We start from the raw sequence: 13073 nt of genomic DNA, 5'->3' as shown, positions 1-13073 counted from the left end.
GCAGGGAAGGGGGTGGGGTTCTCTCTTTCCTATTCACTCATTGGTTGGTTCATTCATCCATTCCCCGCAACTGCTCTCTTTTTTCTTTTTTGTCATTGGTGGGGCTTGAACTCTGGGCCTGGGCGCTGTCCCTCAGCTCTTCAGCTCAAGGCGAGCCTCTACCACTTGAACCACAGCACCACTTCTGGTTTTCTAGTGGTTAATTAGAGATAAGAGTCTCACCGACTTTCCTGCCTGGGGTTGGATTTGAACCGTGATCCTCAGATCTCAGCCTCCTGAGTACCTGACCACCCCCCCCCCCCGCACAACTGCTTTCTTTCCTTCCTTCCTGTTTAGGGACTGAGCCTAGACCTCAGTTGAACCCCAGTGTGTGTGTGTGTGTGTGTGTGTGTGTGTGCGTGTGTGTGTGAGCGTGCCCACGCACACATGTGCCAGCAGTTCTGGGCTTGAACTCAGAGCCTCATACTGTTGCTCAGCTTTTTCTGCTCAAGGCTAGTGCTCCACCACCTGAGCCACACCTCCACTTTTTGCTGGTCCATAGGAAATAAGCCTCTGGGATTTGTCTGTTCAGGCTGGCTTTGAACCTCGATCCTCACATCTCAGCCTCCTGAGTAGCTAGGATTACAGGTGTGAGCCACCAGGGTCCGGCTCCCTTCTTTTTGCGACCAGATCCACTTTGTGGCCCTGGCTGGCCTGGATTTCCGGATCCTCCTGCCCCAGCCTCGGAAGTTCTGGGATTATAGGTGTGCGTCACTATGCTCACTGGAGGCCGGCCATGCTCTGTAGACCCCAGGAGAGGGCTCTTGGCTTCGGACCCGCCCTGGGGACACCGCAGACACATTTCCAGCCAGGGTGCAGCAGCCCCTCTGACAGCTGTCCACGTGAACCGTGCCGCTCTCCCATGCCTCAGTTTCCCCTACTCCTGGGGGTGCCGGGTCCCCCATATCAAAATTCTCTGCAGCCCAAATCGGAAGAGGCAGGGAGGCTGCAGGGAGGAGCCATCTGATAGGGGCAGAAACAGAGAGCGCCGTCCCCCCCAGCCCCTCCCAGCGGGGAGGCCCCGCCCCCAGCCCCCCCAACCTCCCCTCCCTGCTCCCTGCGGTCCCCACAGCCCCCCCCCCAGCCTGGGGCAGCCAGGCGCGCGCCATGGGCACGCCAGCATTCCTGCGTGTTCCCTGCCGTCTGACTTTATAAGGGAGAAAGCTGGAGCCGGTGGCAGGCAGGGTGGGTGGGGCTGGGTCCTGGCATGCAAGTTGGGGAGCAGGCGGGAGGTGTGGTGGGAAAGGGGGAGTCTACTCTCCCACCCATTCATTCATTCATTCACTCCCACACCACCATTACAGAGATAGGGATAAAAAAGAAGCCTGAGACAGATAAGGAGACCTGAGGGGAGATTCCCACGGCCAGGGGGAATGGCTTGAGTGGTAAGAGCGCTTGCCTAGCAAGCATGAGGCCCTGGGTTCAAACCCCAGCACTGCCCAAACAAACCGAGAAGAAATAATCTTAACCGGCCCGTGGCTCATGCCTGTCATCCTAGCTACTCAGGAGGCTGAGGACAGGAAGATCGAGGTTCAAAGCCAACCTGGGCAGTTAAGTCTATGAGACCCTCATCTCCAGTGAACCACCAGAAAGCCAGAAGTGGTGCTGTGGCTCAAGTGGTAGTGTGCCAAGACTTGAGTGTAAAAGCTCAGGGACAGTGCCCAAGCCCCAGGACCGGTGCAGATCCTCAGGTCCTGCTGGAGTGGGTCCCAGCCAGCTGGCTGGGGAGGGCGGGGCAGCCCTGGGGGGTTGGCAGCGGCAGGTCCCAGCCCACAGGGCGGCTGGCGGCTGGGCGTCAACTTGACCTGGATCGGTGGGTCTGATGAAGGGCTCTCTGTGTCCCCTGGGCCTGGGTGCCAGGGGCCGGGGCCGCCTGGGGGCTGGGTCAGAGCCTGTGGGAGGGGCTGAGCGCCCCGGGCCAGGAGCTGGGCTCGATTCCTGACATCCCCGACTCCTCTCCTGATTCCTCCACTGTTTAGTTTTCCCCAAGTTCTGTCCCCCAAGCCGGGACATCTATGAGGCGCCTGGTGCCCTGTCTGACATGGATTAAAGCAGCCCAGCCCTGTGTGAGTGCGTGCATGCGTGTGTGTGTTTGTGAGAGAGAGAGAGAGAGAGAGACAGAGACAGACAGACAGACAGACAGACAGACAGACAGGCTAACGTGCACCCAGAGGACCGATTTCAGGTCAGATCCAAGGGACAACGTGGCCTTCCCAGGTGACAGCACTGTGGCTCAGCGACACACCCCCAAAGTCATGGCAGGATCCCTGGCTTTCTGTGCACCCCGATTCCCCATGGCTGATGCACCACACAAACAACAACAAAATCCAGACAGCCACCGTAGCCAGCAAAAAAGGTGGGCTGGGGGCATGGTTTGGGTGGTAGCGCACCCACTGAGTGCGTTCTGTTTGATGGGCTCTCCTTTCAGGTCTCTGGCAAAGTGGGGAACAGGGTGCTTCCCACCATCACCCAGGGCCTGGGCCCTGGCCTCAGTTCTGTTAATTCAGGCCTTGGGTCACCCAGGGGGAGGGGCATTCCCCCATGAGGGGGTCCCCTCAGACAGATGGACGGATGGGGCTGGTCCCCTGGGCTCCCAGCCACGTGTCCCAGCTTTGGGGCCACGTGGGAATCAAGGGAAGCAGGAGGGAGAATGTGAGGTTTTGAGGAGCAGGGTGTCCGCCCAGGCTGCAGGCTGGCGGGAAGGGATGGACGGGGTGGGGAGGGAGGTGTGGGGCGGGGGGAAGACGCTCAAAGGCGTCTTTGTGGATCCCGGTGACTCCCAGGCCCGGGGCGGGGAGGCTTTGCCCATGCGGTAGGGACATTTTCCAAGAGGCTTTTCCCTGGCTTGTCATTTTCCTCTTCATTGGAGGAGGATTTCCACATCCTCTGTCCCCTACTTTCCAAGGGGGGGGGAGGTGTGTGGTCCCAGGGTCCCCGTGGGACATTTCCTGTTTTACAGATGAGGAAACTGAGGCTCAGGAGAGCCAGCCCCTGTGAGGCTGGCGGTGTGTGTGTGTGTGTTCATCCAACATCAAGATGCTTTGTGTGTGTGAGCTGGAACTTGAACTCAGGGCCTGGGCGCTGGGCCTTAGCTTTTTCCCTCAAGGCTGGCTGCGCTACCACTTGAGCCACAGCCCTACTTCTGGGTTTTTATGTTTAGGGGGTTCACTAGAGCTGAGAATCTCAGGGACTTTTTCTGCCTGGGCTGGGCTGGCTTTGAACCGCGATCCTCAGCTCTCAGCCTCCTGAGTGGCCGGGATGACAGGCGTGAGCTGCGGGCGCTTGGCTGGCCATGAGGATGGCCATCTGTGAATGGGGAATAGAGGAGCGGAAGCAGAGCGTGTGTGGCTCCCGGAGACCGAGGGTGAGGGCGGGAGGAGGTGTGAGGGCTGGCGCCCGGCCCGGCCCGGGACACACAGCTTCCCTCTCCTCCTCTTGGCTCCGGCCTCCCGGCTGGATGGAGGGAAGGCTGGAGACCCCAGCGGGGACGGGGCGGGGGGCAGGGGGGTAAGATGCCTGCCTCTTCCTGAGGGCCAGGGCTGGGCCGGCAAGTGGGGTACAGGGGCTCTTGTCTGCGGGTTGTCTTGGATCTGCAGTAATGGGTCCGGGGACCATCTCAGGACCCTCGTCTGGCTGACCGGGCTTGAAGCCAGAGCAGTGAGCCACACAGGCCTGGGTCATCTCGTGATTTCTGTTTTGGTGCCGGTCCTGGGGCTTGAACTCAGGGCCTGGCCCTCTCCTTGAGCTTTTTCACTGGAGGCTAGCCGAGTGCTCTACCCCTTGAGCCATGCCTCCACTTCTGGCTTTGTGTTGGTTCCTTGGAGATTCGAGTCTCACAGACTTTTTCTGCCCAGGCTGGTTTTGAACCACCATCCTCAGATCTCAGCCTCCGGTCTCTGATTCTGAGCAGCAGCAAGTCAAGCAGGAGTTGCTATTTTGCCTTTGCTGGGAGCCTTGGCTGGCTCCCTGTCACCCAGGATCAGGCCCCGAGGCTCCCACTCAGCACCCATGGAGGGACCGGGGCCCGAGGTCCTGCCCAGAACCCACAGAGGCCGTGGGGTCATGGTCTAGCTCCTGCTAAAGTGCTCAACTCAGGGTCTCACGAGACCCCAGCTTAACCACTCAGCCCAGCCCAGCTCTACTTCCTGCAGCCCTCCTGTCATCCCCTCCTGTTGGAGACCAGCCTGACCTTGTTTGGTGAGGGGCAGGGAAGAAGGGGCTACTGGAGAGCCCCTGGTCCCAGCCTGGGTCCAGCTGGGAAGGGTCACCCCCAGATCTGGCCCTGAGGGGGGGTCCCCTGGGCGTGGAGGGGCAGAGGGGCTGGGGCACAGTCCGGACTGGGCCACACTTTTCTGGGGCTGTGGCGTCTGAGTCTGATGGTTGTTTTGAAAGAAAATAGAGACTGGGGCCCTATTTATAGCTGCAGCGGCGACTGGGAGGCAGAGCAGACTCCGATCCCGTGTGGCCCGCGGGGCAGAGATGTTTCCAGGCCTCCCCCCGCCCCCCCCCCCGCACCCCACCCTGGCTGGGGGACGGGATGCAGCCCCAGCTGGGCTTGGGGCGCCGGGGAGAGGGCCTCTTTGGATTTGTCCTCCAGTCTAGAGTCCCCCACGGACACGGGAGAAGGAGGCCAGGGGGGCCCGGGAAAGGGTGACAGGAAAGGAAGTTCAGGACCAGAGTCAGGGAGGATGAGCTGGAGAGGCTGGAAGAGGAACGGCGATGGAGGCCGGGAGTGGGGAGATGGGAGGGGGGACATGCAGGGAGGGGGAGCAAGTTGGGGAGACAAGGATCAAGGGAAGGCTGAAGTGGGGTTCTGTATCCCCTGCAAGTCTTTTTTTCTTTTCCTCTCTCTTTTCTTGGTGCGGGTCCTGGGGCTTGAACTCAGGGCCTGGGGGCCGCCCCTGAGCCTTTTTTATTTTATTTTTTGCTTGAGGCTGTTGCTCTACTCCAGGAGCCACAGCCCCACTTCTTGCTTTTTGCCCATTCATGGGAAATAAGAATCTCACAGCCTTTTCTACCCTGGGCTGGCTTCACACTGCGCTCTTCAGATCTCAGCCTCCTGAGTAGCTAAGATTACAGGCCTGCGCGCCCGCGCCCGGCTTATGCACTGAAAGTCTGCTTGGTGCTCCAGTCATGGTCTAAATTCTCAGGCGAAGCCAGGGACAGAGACTCTCTGTCCCTGGCCAGCTCTAGGACCAGCCTAGGCCGGGGTGGGGGGGGGATCCTTGGGTGGCAGGGCACAGGGGCAGGGCAGGGGCAGGACTCTAGCCGACAGCCCAGCCTCTGGTTTGAGCCCTGAGGCCTAAATACACACCTGCTCCTGGTTCTACTCGGGCCTCTCCCTGGACTTATTAGGGGCTGTGGGCCGCCTGCAGGCCGGGCATGTGTCATGGAACTAAAGCCACAACCGGTGACTCAGACAGTTAAAAAAAAGCACTGTGACTCAAAGGGCTGTGGAGCAGCTGGGTGGGTCTGGCCGGAGGAGGGGGGGTCTGGGTTTATTTTTGGCGGGGCGGGGCCGGGCCAGGGGGCAGGAGATGGGGACGGGGCAGAGGGAGGAGGAGAGCTACTGGTCTCCATCCTGGGAGGCCCCAGACGTGGGGCCCGGCTTGGGAAAGTGGTTTTTCAAATGTCACCGGTCGCTTGGCCCGATCCTGGCCCTGTGTGGCCTGGATCAGGGGTCCACTCCACAGAAGCAGCCTGTTCTCGAGAGATCGGAGTCTCACGGTTCACAGACTAAAAGATCACCCAGGGCTAGCAGCGCATGCTTGTCATCCTAGCTACTGACTCAGGAGGCTGAGATCAGAGGATGGCAGTCTGAGGCCAGCCTGAGCAGGAAAGTCTGGGAGATGCATCTCCACTGAACCACTGAAAGGCTGTAAGCAGAGCTGTTGGTTCTAGTCTTGAGTGGAAAAGCTAAGGGACAGCGGCCAGGGCCTGGGTTCAAGCTGTAGTTACTCCCCCCGGCCTCCACCCCTTCACCCACACAAGACACTAAGGATCCTACTCAGAGAGACCAGAGAGGGACAGGAGGCTGCAGCAGGACACACAGCAGGGGCCGGGCGCATCTCCTCTCACACAGGGCCTCAAGCCTCAGCTCCCTTGACCTGGGGCTGGCAGGAACAGGCCCCTGTCTGGGTGTCCACCCTTAGGGGGCTCAGCTGGGCTCCAGATGGGCGGCCAGAAGAGGAGTGTGTGGGCCCCAGATGCCTGGAGATGGGACTCGGCCCGGTGCGTGGGCGCGGGGGCTCCTCTGGCCCCTCCTGGGGAGGTGGCTGCACGCAGTGGTTAAGGAGACGTGTCTGCAGAGGCTCATTCAGTAGCGTCTCAAGATAGAGGCCAGCCAGGTGACCAGAATGTCCCTTTTTGGTAGGGGGTTGGGGAGTCCTGAGTCTTGAACTCTGGGCCTGGGTGCTGTCCCTCAGCTCTTCAGCTCAAGGCGAGCGCTCTACCACTTGAGCCACAGCGCCACTTCCAGTTTTCTGAGTGGTTTATTGGAGATCAGAGTCTCATGGACTTTCCTGCCCAGGCTGGCTTTGAACCCCGATCCTCAGATCTCAGCCTCCTGAGCAGCTAGGATGACAGGTGTGAGCCACCGGCGCCCGGCTTCCTAGAGCTTTTTAGTTTTGATTGTTTTGCTCAAGGTTGGTGCTCTACCATTTGAACCACAGCACCACGTCTGACTTTTTGGTGGCTCATTGGAGATAAGAGTCTCACAGACATTCCTCCCCCAGGCTCAGCCTCAAACAGCGATCCTCCAATCTCAGCCTCCTGAGTAGCCGGGATGACGGGTGTGAGCCCTTGCCCCAGCCAGTCACTCCCATTTTAAAGAGGAGAAAGCTAAGGCTCCTTGTGGCCGTATATGGTGTGTGTGTGTGTGTGGGGAAGGGGTGTCTGGCATGGGGTACCCCCTTGGGGACGGGGTCCTCGGGGACCTCAGGGCTTGGGGGGGGTCTGAGGAGGGCAGGGAGCTCAGAGACTCCTCACCTCGGTGATCTGGAGTGTGTGTGTACACGCATGCGCGCCGGGCCGCCCGCCGGGCCCAGCAGCTGTGCTGCACAGGGTCTGTCGTGGGAACCGGCATCCTGGGCCCCTGCTATTTATAGCTGCTCCCTCCTGAAGTGCGGGTGGAGGGGGGTTGAGAGGTGGGAACGGAAGCCGGGCTGCCTCCCCAGTCCCCGCCAGGTCCCCAGAGAACGGCGGCCTGGGCCCGGGCTCCCCCCGCCTCCCAGCCCTGTCTGGGAAAAGGGGCGCTGTGTGTGTGCCGGGTGGAGGGGGTCCCCCAAGGGCTGGACAGAGCCCCGGCTGAACAGGAGCATACTGAGGGGGTGAGGGGGGCAGGGACAGAGGATGGCAAGGGTGGGGGACCGAAGGGCCCAGGAGGTAGGCAGGGCAGATCGGGGTGTCTGTGATTGCCTGTCATCCCAGCGACTCAGGAGAATGTGATTGGGGGGATGACGGTTCAAAGCCAGCCCGGGCAGGAAAGTCCATGGGACGCCTAACTCCAAGGAGCCAGCAAAAATGAAAAAGCCACACGTGGAGCTGTGGCTCAAGCGGTAGCGCGTAGAGTGAAAAAGCTCAGACACAGTGCCCAGGCCCTGAGTTCAAACCCCAGGACTGGCACGTGTGCACAAACCACACACACACACACACACACACACACATACACACACACACACACACACACACACACACACACACACACACACACACACACACAGGGCTTCCCAGGGACTGTGGCTACTTCTGTTTTTTAAGGTTTTTGTCTGAAACCAGGACTGGAAACTCGCTGTGGCATGCTTTGCGCTTGCTGATGCTCACACCGGGGCCCCGCCTCCAGCCCCTGTTGGTTATAATGCTTATTATTATTATTACTACTACTACTAGTATTTTGGGGTGTCGGTGGTACTCCTCGCATAGAGAACCGCGGTGCAGGACCAGTGGGTGAATCTGTACGCTCAGTTCTCAGCCCCCCAGGGCGGCCGACACCCTGGCAGGAGGAAGTCCAGGGGTGATGCCAGGCTGTAGGCATGGGGTCCCAGACACTCGATCCCCCCCCCCCCCCCGCATTCTAGGCTGCTCAGGGCTTTGCTCCAGGAAGCACTGGAGAGAGCACAGAGCCCTGACCAGGCAGCCTTAACATCAATCTCTTGTTTTTGTGCCAGTCCCAGGTTTGAACTCAGGACCTCACATGGTCATTTAGCTTGATTTTGGGTCAAGGCTGGTACTCTACCACTTGAGCCACATCCCCACATCCAGCTTTTGCTGGAGATAAGAGTCTCACGGACTTTCCTCCCGGGCTGGCTTTGAACCTGGATCCTCAGATCTCAACCTCCTGAGTAGCTAGGATACAGGCGTGAGCCACGGGCGCCTGGTGATAACAAGGAACTTTTCAAAGACTTTTCACTTTTGAGACAGGATCCTCCACTAAGTAGCCTAGACTGTCCTTGAACTTTTGAGATCTTCCTTCCTTAGCCTCCCTGGGGGCTGGAACTATAGGCATATGCTGCAATGTCTGGCAAAAAATAAACCCCTTCATCTTACACAAAGAATTGGGGTTGGGCAGGGCCTTCCCGCCCCCCACAATCCACTCAGCAGGGCCTGTGTGACTTTGCAGGACAACTACACCTCAGTCTCCCTCTGAGCGGAGGAGCAGAGGAGGAGGAGGAGGCTGGGCAGGGGAGGCCTCAGCAGTGAGGCTTGAGGCTGGAGACAGCCTCAGTCTCTCCACTTGGCGCCCGCTGAGCCCAGCCAGAGATGCACAGCCTGAAACGTTTAAGTGGGAGCTGGGGCTGGCAGCCTGGCTCATGGATGCCAGGGCTGGGAGAGCTGGCTCCTGGCCATGGGGGGGGGCACTAGGTAAGAGGAAGAAATGGTTACACGGCCATGCCCAGCCCCGGAGAGCCAGGCCGCCTGACGGTGGCCCCTAGGCCCTCAGGCGCATCAGAGACAAACGTGGCTTCAGTGGCCCCTGGAAGACTCAGGAGGTGGCTTGCTTTTGTCACTAGTACTAGGGTTTGAACTCAGAGCCTGGGCGCCGTCCCTGAGCTTTTTTCGCTCAAGGCTGGTGTTCTACCACTTGAGCCACGCCTCCACTTCTGGCTTTTTGGTGGGAGGCACGAGTCTTGTGGACTTTTCTCACGTTGACCCTCAGACCTCAGCCTCCTGAGTAGCCGGGATTACAGGCGTGAGCCGCCGGCAGTGACCAGGTGTTGAGAGTTGAACTGTTCAGGGAACTCTCTCCCTGCTGGGTGTGTGTGTGTGTGGGGGGCTGAGTCCCCCTGATGGGCGGGCAGGCCTGGAATGTTGGGGTGCACCTTAGCCTGTGTAGCCACAGAATACCCCTGGGGTCTCTGCTTTTCTCTGAATGTCTCCTTCCTCATTTCCTGGCTGACGGGGCTGTGGAGGAGTGGACAGGTATGGGCCAGCGTCCACCGGGGGTTCAGCCTCAGCCATCAAATGACTACCCTCTCCCCATGGGGAGATTTGGACCTTCCCGGGAAGTAGAGGCCCGGCGCCCCTATCCAAGGGACGCCGGGACGGAACTGTTTGTACAGAAAACAGGGCTCATTGTGATATTATCCCATAGGATCACCGCACAGTCCAGGAGCTCATCCTACCGCTGAAGCTGGGGAAGAGTCTCACGTCCCGCTGGGCAGGCGCCCGGGGGCACACCTGTAATCCCAGCTACTCAGGAGGCTGAGATCTGAGGATCTCAGTTCAAAGCCAGCCCGGGCAGGGAAGTCTGTGAGACTCTTCACTCCAATGAACCACCAGAAAACCGGAAGTGGCGCTGTGGCTCAAGTGATAGAGCACTCGCCTTGTGCTTCAAGCCCCTTGACCAACAGACAGACAGACACACACACAGAGAGAAAAGAAAAAAGAAAGAAATCTGTCTCACCTCTAGAAAGTTCTACAGCTGGGACATGGGCTGGGATAGTGGGGCAGCCTGGAGGCAAGAGGGACGCTGGACGGATGGACGGACAGCACCAGGAGTCAACGGGACAGAAACCCAGACCAGGGAGGTTGGGGCACTGAGGCCAGGGCCGGGGGGGGGGGGGGGGCTATGTTCTGTGTGTGGCCTGTGCCCACCCCATCCGTGTTCGCCAGCGAGAGGCTGAGCAGGCCGGGGCTATGTCCACCTCCCGGCCCTCTGGGCAGCACGCCCAGTTCCCAGCCCCCCCCCACGGCCAGCCAGGGCCCACCTGGCCTGCCCGCCCCCCCACTCCCCTGGGCCCCGGCCCACAGCACTGAAAAGCCCTCCTTGTCTTGCCTGGGCCGGCGGGCACGAGCAGGGGTTTCCATCCAGAATCCGGCTGGGCGTGCCCCGAAGTTTTGGCCCCTGCCCTAGCTGCCCCAGAGGTGTGTGCGTAGCACAAAGGCTCGGCAGTGACCCTCCCCTCCCCCCAGGGCTGCGGGTCCCCTCAGATGCCCTCGGCATCTACCCAGGACCCCGTGGCCTTTGTTCTGTTACAGGCTCTTATCAGGAAGGCCTGGAGAAGTGGCTCACTGCTATAATCCCAGCTATTCAAATGGAAGAGATCAGGAGGATCACAGTTCCAGGCTAGCCTGGGCAGAAAGGTCCCCAGACTTCATCTCAGCCAAAACGCGGAGTGAGACTTTATCCCAGGTGTATAAAGAGAAGGATCGTGGTCTAGGCTAGCCCAGGCCCAAAAGCAAGACCCAATCTGAAACCTAACTAAAGCACAGGAGTGGTCAAGCACCTGAGTTCACACCCTAGGACTGTTGGGACTTGAACTCAGAGCCTGGACACTGTCCCTGAGCTTCTTCATCCAAGGTTGGCGCTCTACCACTTGAACAACAGCTCTGGAGATAAGAGTCTCAAGGACTTTTTCTGCCCAAGGTGGCTTTGAACCACAACCTTTGGATCTCAGCCTCCTATACAGCTAGGATGACAGGCATGAGCCATGGGCGCCCGGCCCCATTTCTCCTGTTAAAAATGGCGGGAGGTGGGTGTCAGTGAAATATTATAAAACCCTTGGGCGCCACGCTCTTCCAGCCCGGAGCCCGCCGCCAGCACCGAAGTTATAGCTTCGTTTGAGCATCTGAGTCTCAACGGCCCCAGCCCCGTGGCTTCTCCGGCCTGGCCACACCAAGTCTCCCCCTGGCCGGTGCTGCCTAGAGTCTGACCACTTGCAGGCCTGCAAGCTGGCTGTGAGGGTCACCGCTCACCCGTCCCCATCTCCGCCCCTCCCTTCCCTCCCCTTCCCTTCCCTCTTCTTTCTCTTTCCCCTCCCTCTCTTCCTTCCTCTCCCTGCTCTCCTCTCTCTCTCCCGCTTTATTTTGAGCCACACACCCATCCTTTTAGGCTTTGGTTCATTTTCTAAGCTAATTTTTTTTGGGGGGAGAGGCTAGTCCCCCTGGACTGCGATCCTTTTATTTACATCTATGGAACTGAGGTCCCAGACGCACACCACCAGGGCCCGACTTGTGGTTGGAGATGTGGGCCTTGCTCACTCTGACAGCTGGAACCGTAGTCCCCCAGATCTCTGCCTTCCGGTGCATGCTTTGCAGCCACAGCTGGGCGTCTCCCTCTCCTCCCCCCACTGTGCCTAGCGCAGAGTTTTCATCTGCTGCTCTGCCCACGGTGGAGCACAAGACCCAGGCCCTGGACTCTTTACAATCAAAGAGCCTGGGGACCCCCTTCCCCTGACTCATTTCCTCTCTGGGTGTCTCGTGATATACCCTCCTTTATTTTCGGCTTCCCCATCCGATGGAGGGGCGTGGCCGGGTCCCCGATGGGGGGGGGGCCTCAGGCTGGGCCGCGCCTGGGATCTGTCCCAAAAGATGTCGGCTGAACTGATTCATATACGTGCAGTCACGGCTTGATGCCCTGCGGCCCAGATGTTTATGGTACAACCAGACCACCGGGGTGGACTTCTGGAATGCCGGGATCCTGGCACAGTGCAAGGGAGAAGCACTCGGGCTAGCACCTCTCGGGTGGAGAACTTAACACCTGGGTGCTGTCAGAGGGGGCAAGTTCTCGCTGGGGATGGGCTGGGGGTGGGGGGAGGGCAGGATCTCTGGAAACTGAAGCGTGGGCGAAGCTCACGTCACCCCAGCTACGCAGGAGGCTGAGAGCCCAGGATCTGAGGTTCAAAGCCACCTTTCCCCCCCAGCCCAGGGCAGGAAAGTCTGCGAGACTCTGATCTCCAATCAGTCACCGAAAAGTTGGCCGTGGCGCTGTGGCTCAAGTGGTAGAGCGCTGGCCTGGAGGGAAACAGTTCAGGGAAACAGCGTCTGGGTCCTGAGTTCAAGACCCGGGACTGGCACAAGCTAACAGCGCGGATGAGCCTGTTCATTGCCAGCCGGGCCCCAGGCAGGGAGGAGGGGGGGATGGAGGGGGAGGAGGAGGGGGACAGCAGAGGGGAGGTGGGAGGGGGGAGTCGAGGCCAGGCTGGGGGACCCCCAGTCTCCACAGTTTCCTTGCACCTGACACTTTGGGGTTCCCCTCTGTCACTTGGGGGTCACTGCAGGAGCCTGGTGTCTGGGGGGGGGGTGGTCCTGTGGGTCACTAACTGTGGCCAGCCACCCCTGGGCCCCTCAGGCCCGATCAGAGCAGCAGCCCCCCCCCCAGGTCCCCCGTCTCCCACTCACTCACCGGGCGCCGCGGGGCTGCACAGCAGGGCCAGGCTCAGGGCCAGCGCCAGCGCCGGGGCGGCGGCCGGGCACCGCGGGCCGGGGCGCATGGCGGAGGGCTGGGGCGGAGGGCTGCGGGCTGCGGGCTGGGACGGCCGGGCGCGCTCTGCCCGTGCTCGGTCCTCCCTGCGGCCTGGGCGGCTCTGGAGCTGGCGCTGGCGGGCTCCGGGCTCCTGGGCAGCTACTTAACCCAGGGGGGCGGGGCGGACCTCACCCCCACCCGCTCCTTAAAGGGCCCCAGCTGAGCACCTCCTCCCCCTCCTCCCCTCCTTCTCCCCCTCCTCCCCTTCCCTTCTTCCTCCTCCTCCCCTCCTCTCCCTCCTCCAGCTCCCCTCCTTCCTCTCCTCTTCCTCCCCTCTTCTCTTGCCTTCTCC

General features: G+C 60.4%; 1 protein-coding gene across 1 annotated transcript in view; it reads right to left on the bottom strand.

Annotated features, from left to right (window-relative positions):
• Nucleotides 1–12749, bottom strand: part of Cspg4 (chondroitin sulfate proteoglycan 4) — a 31123-nt gene extending 18374 nt beyond the window's left edge. The window contains exon 1 of the mRNA XM_070043375.1: nt 12662–12749. Coding sequence (XP_069899476.1) covers nt 12662–12749 — 88 coding nt within the window. The remainder of the gene's footprint in view (nt 1–12661) is intronic.
• Nucleotides 12750–13073: the final 324 nt, after the last annotated feature.

Source organism: Dipodomys merriami, unplaced genomic scaffold (assembly GCF_024711535.1).
Source record: "Dipodomys merriami isolate MVZ:Mamm:240054 unplaced genomic scaffold, mDipMer1.0.p SCAF_33, whole genome shotgun sequence".
NCBI lineage: Eukaryota > Metazoa > Chordata > Mammalia > Rodentia > Heteromyidae > Dipodomys > Dipodomys merriami.
Note: the sequence above shows the minus strand (reverse complement) of the source record. Positions and strands in the feature narration are given on the sequence as shown.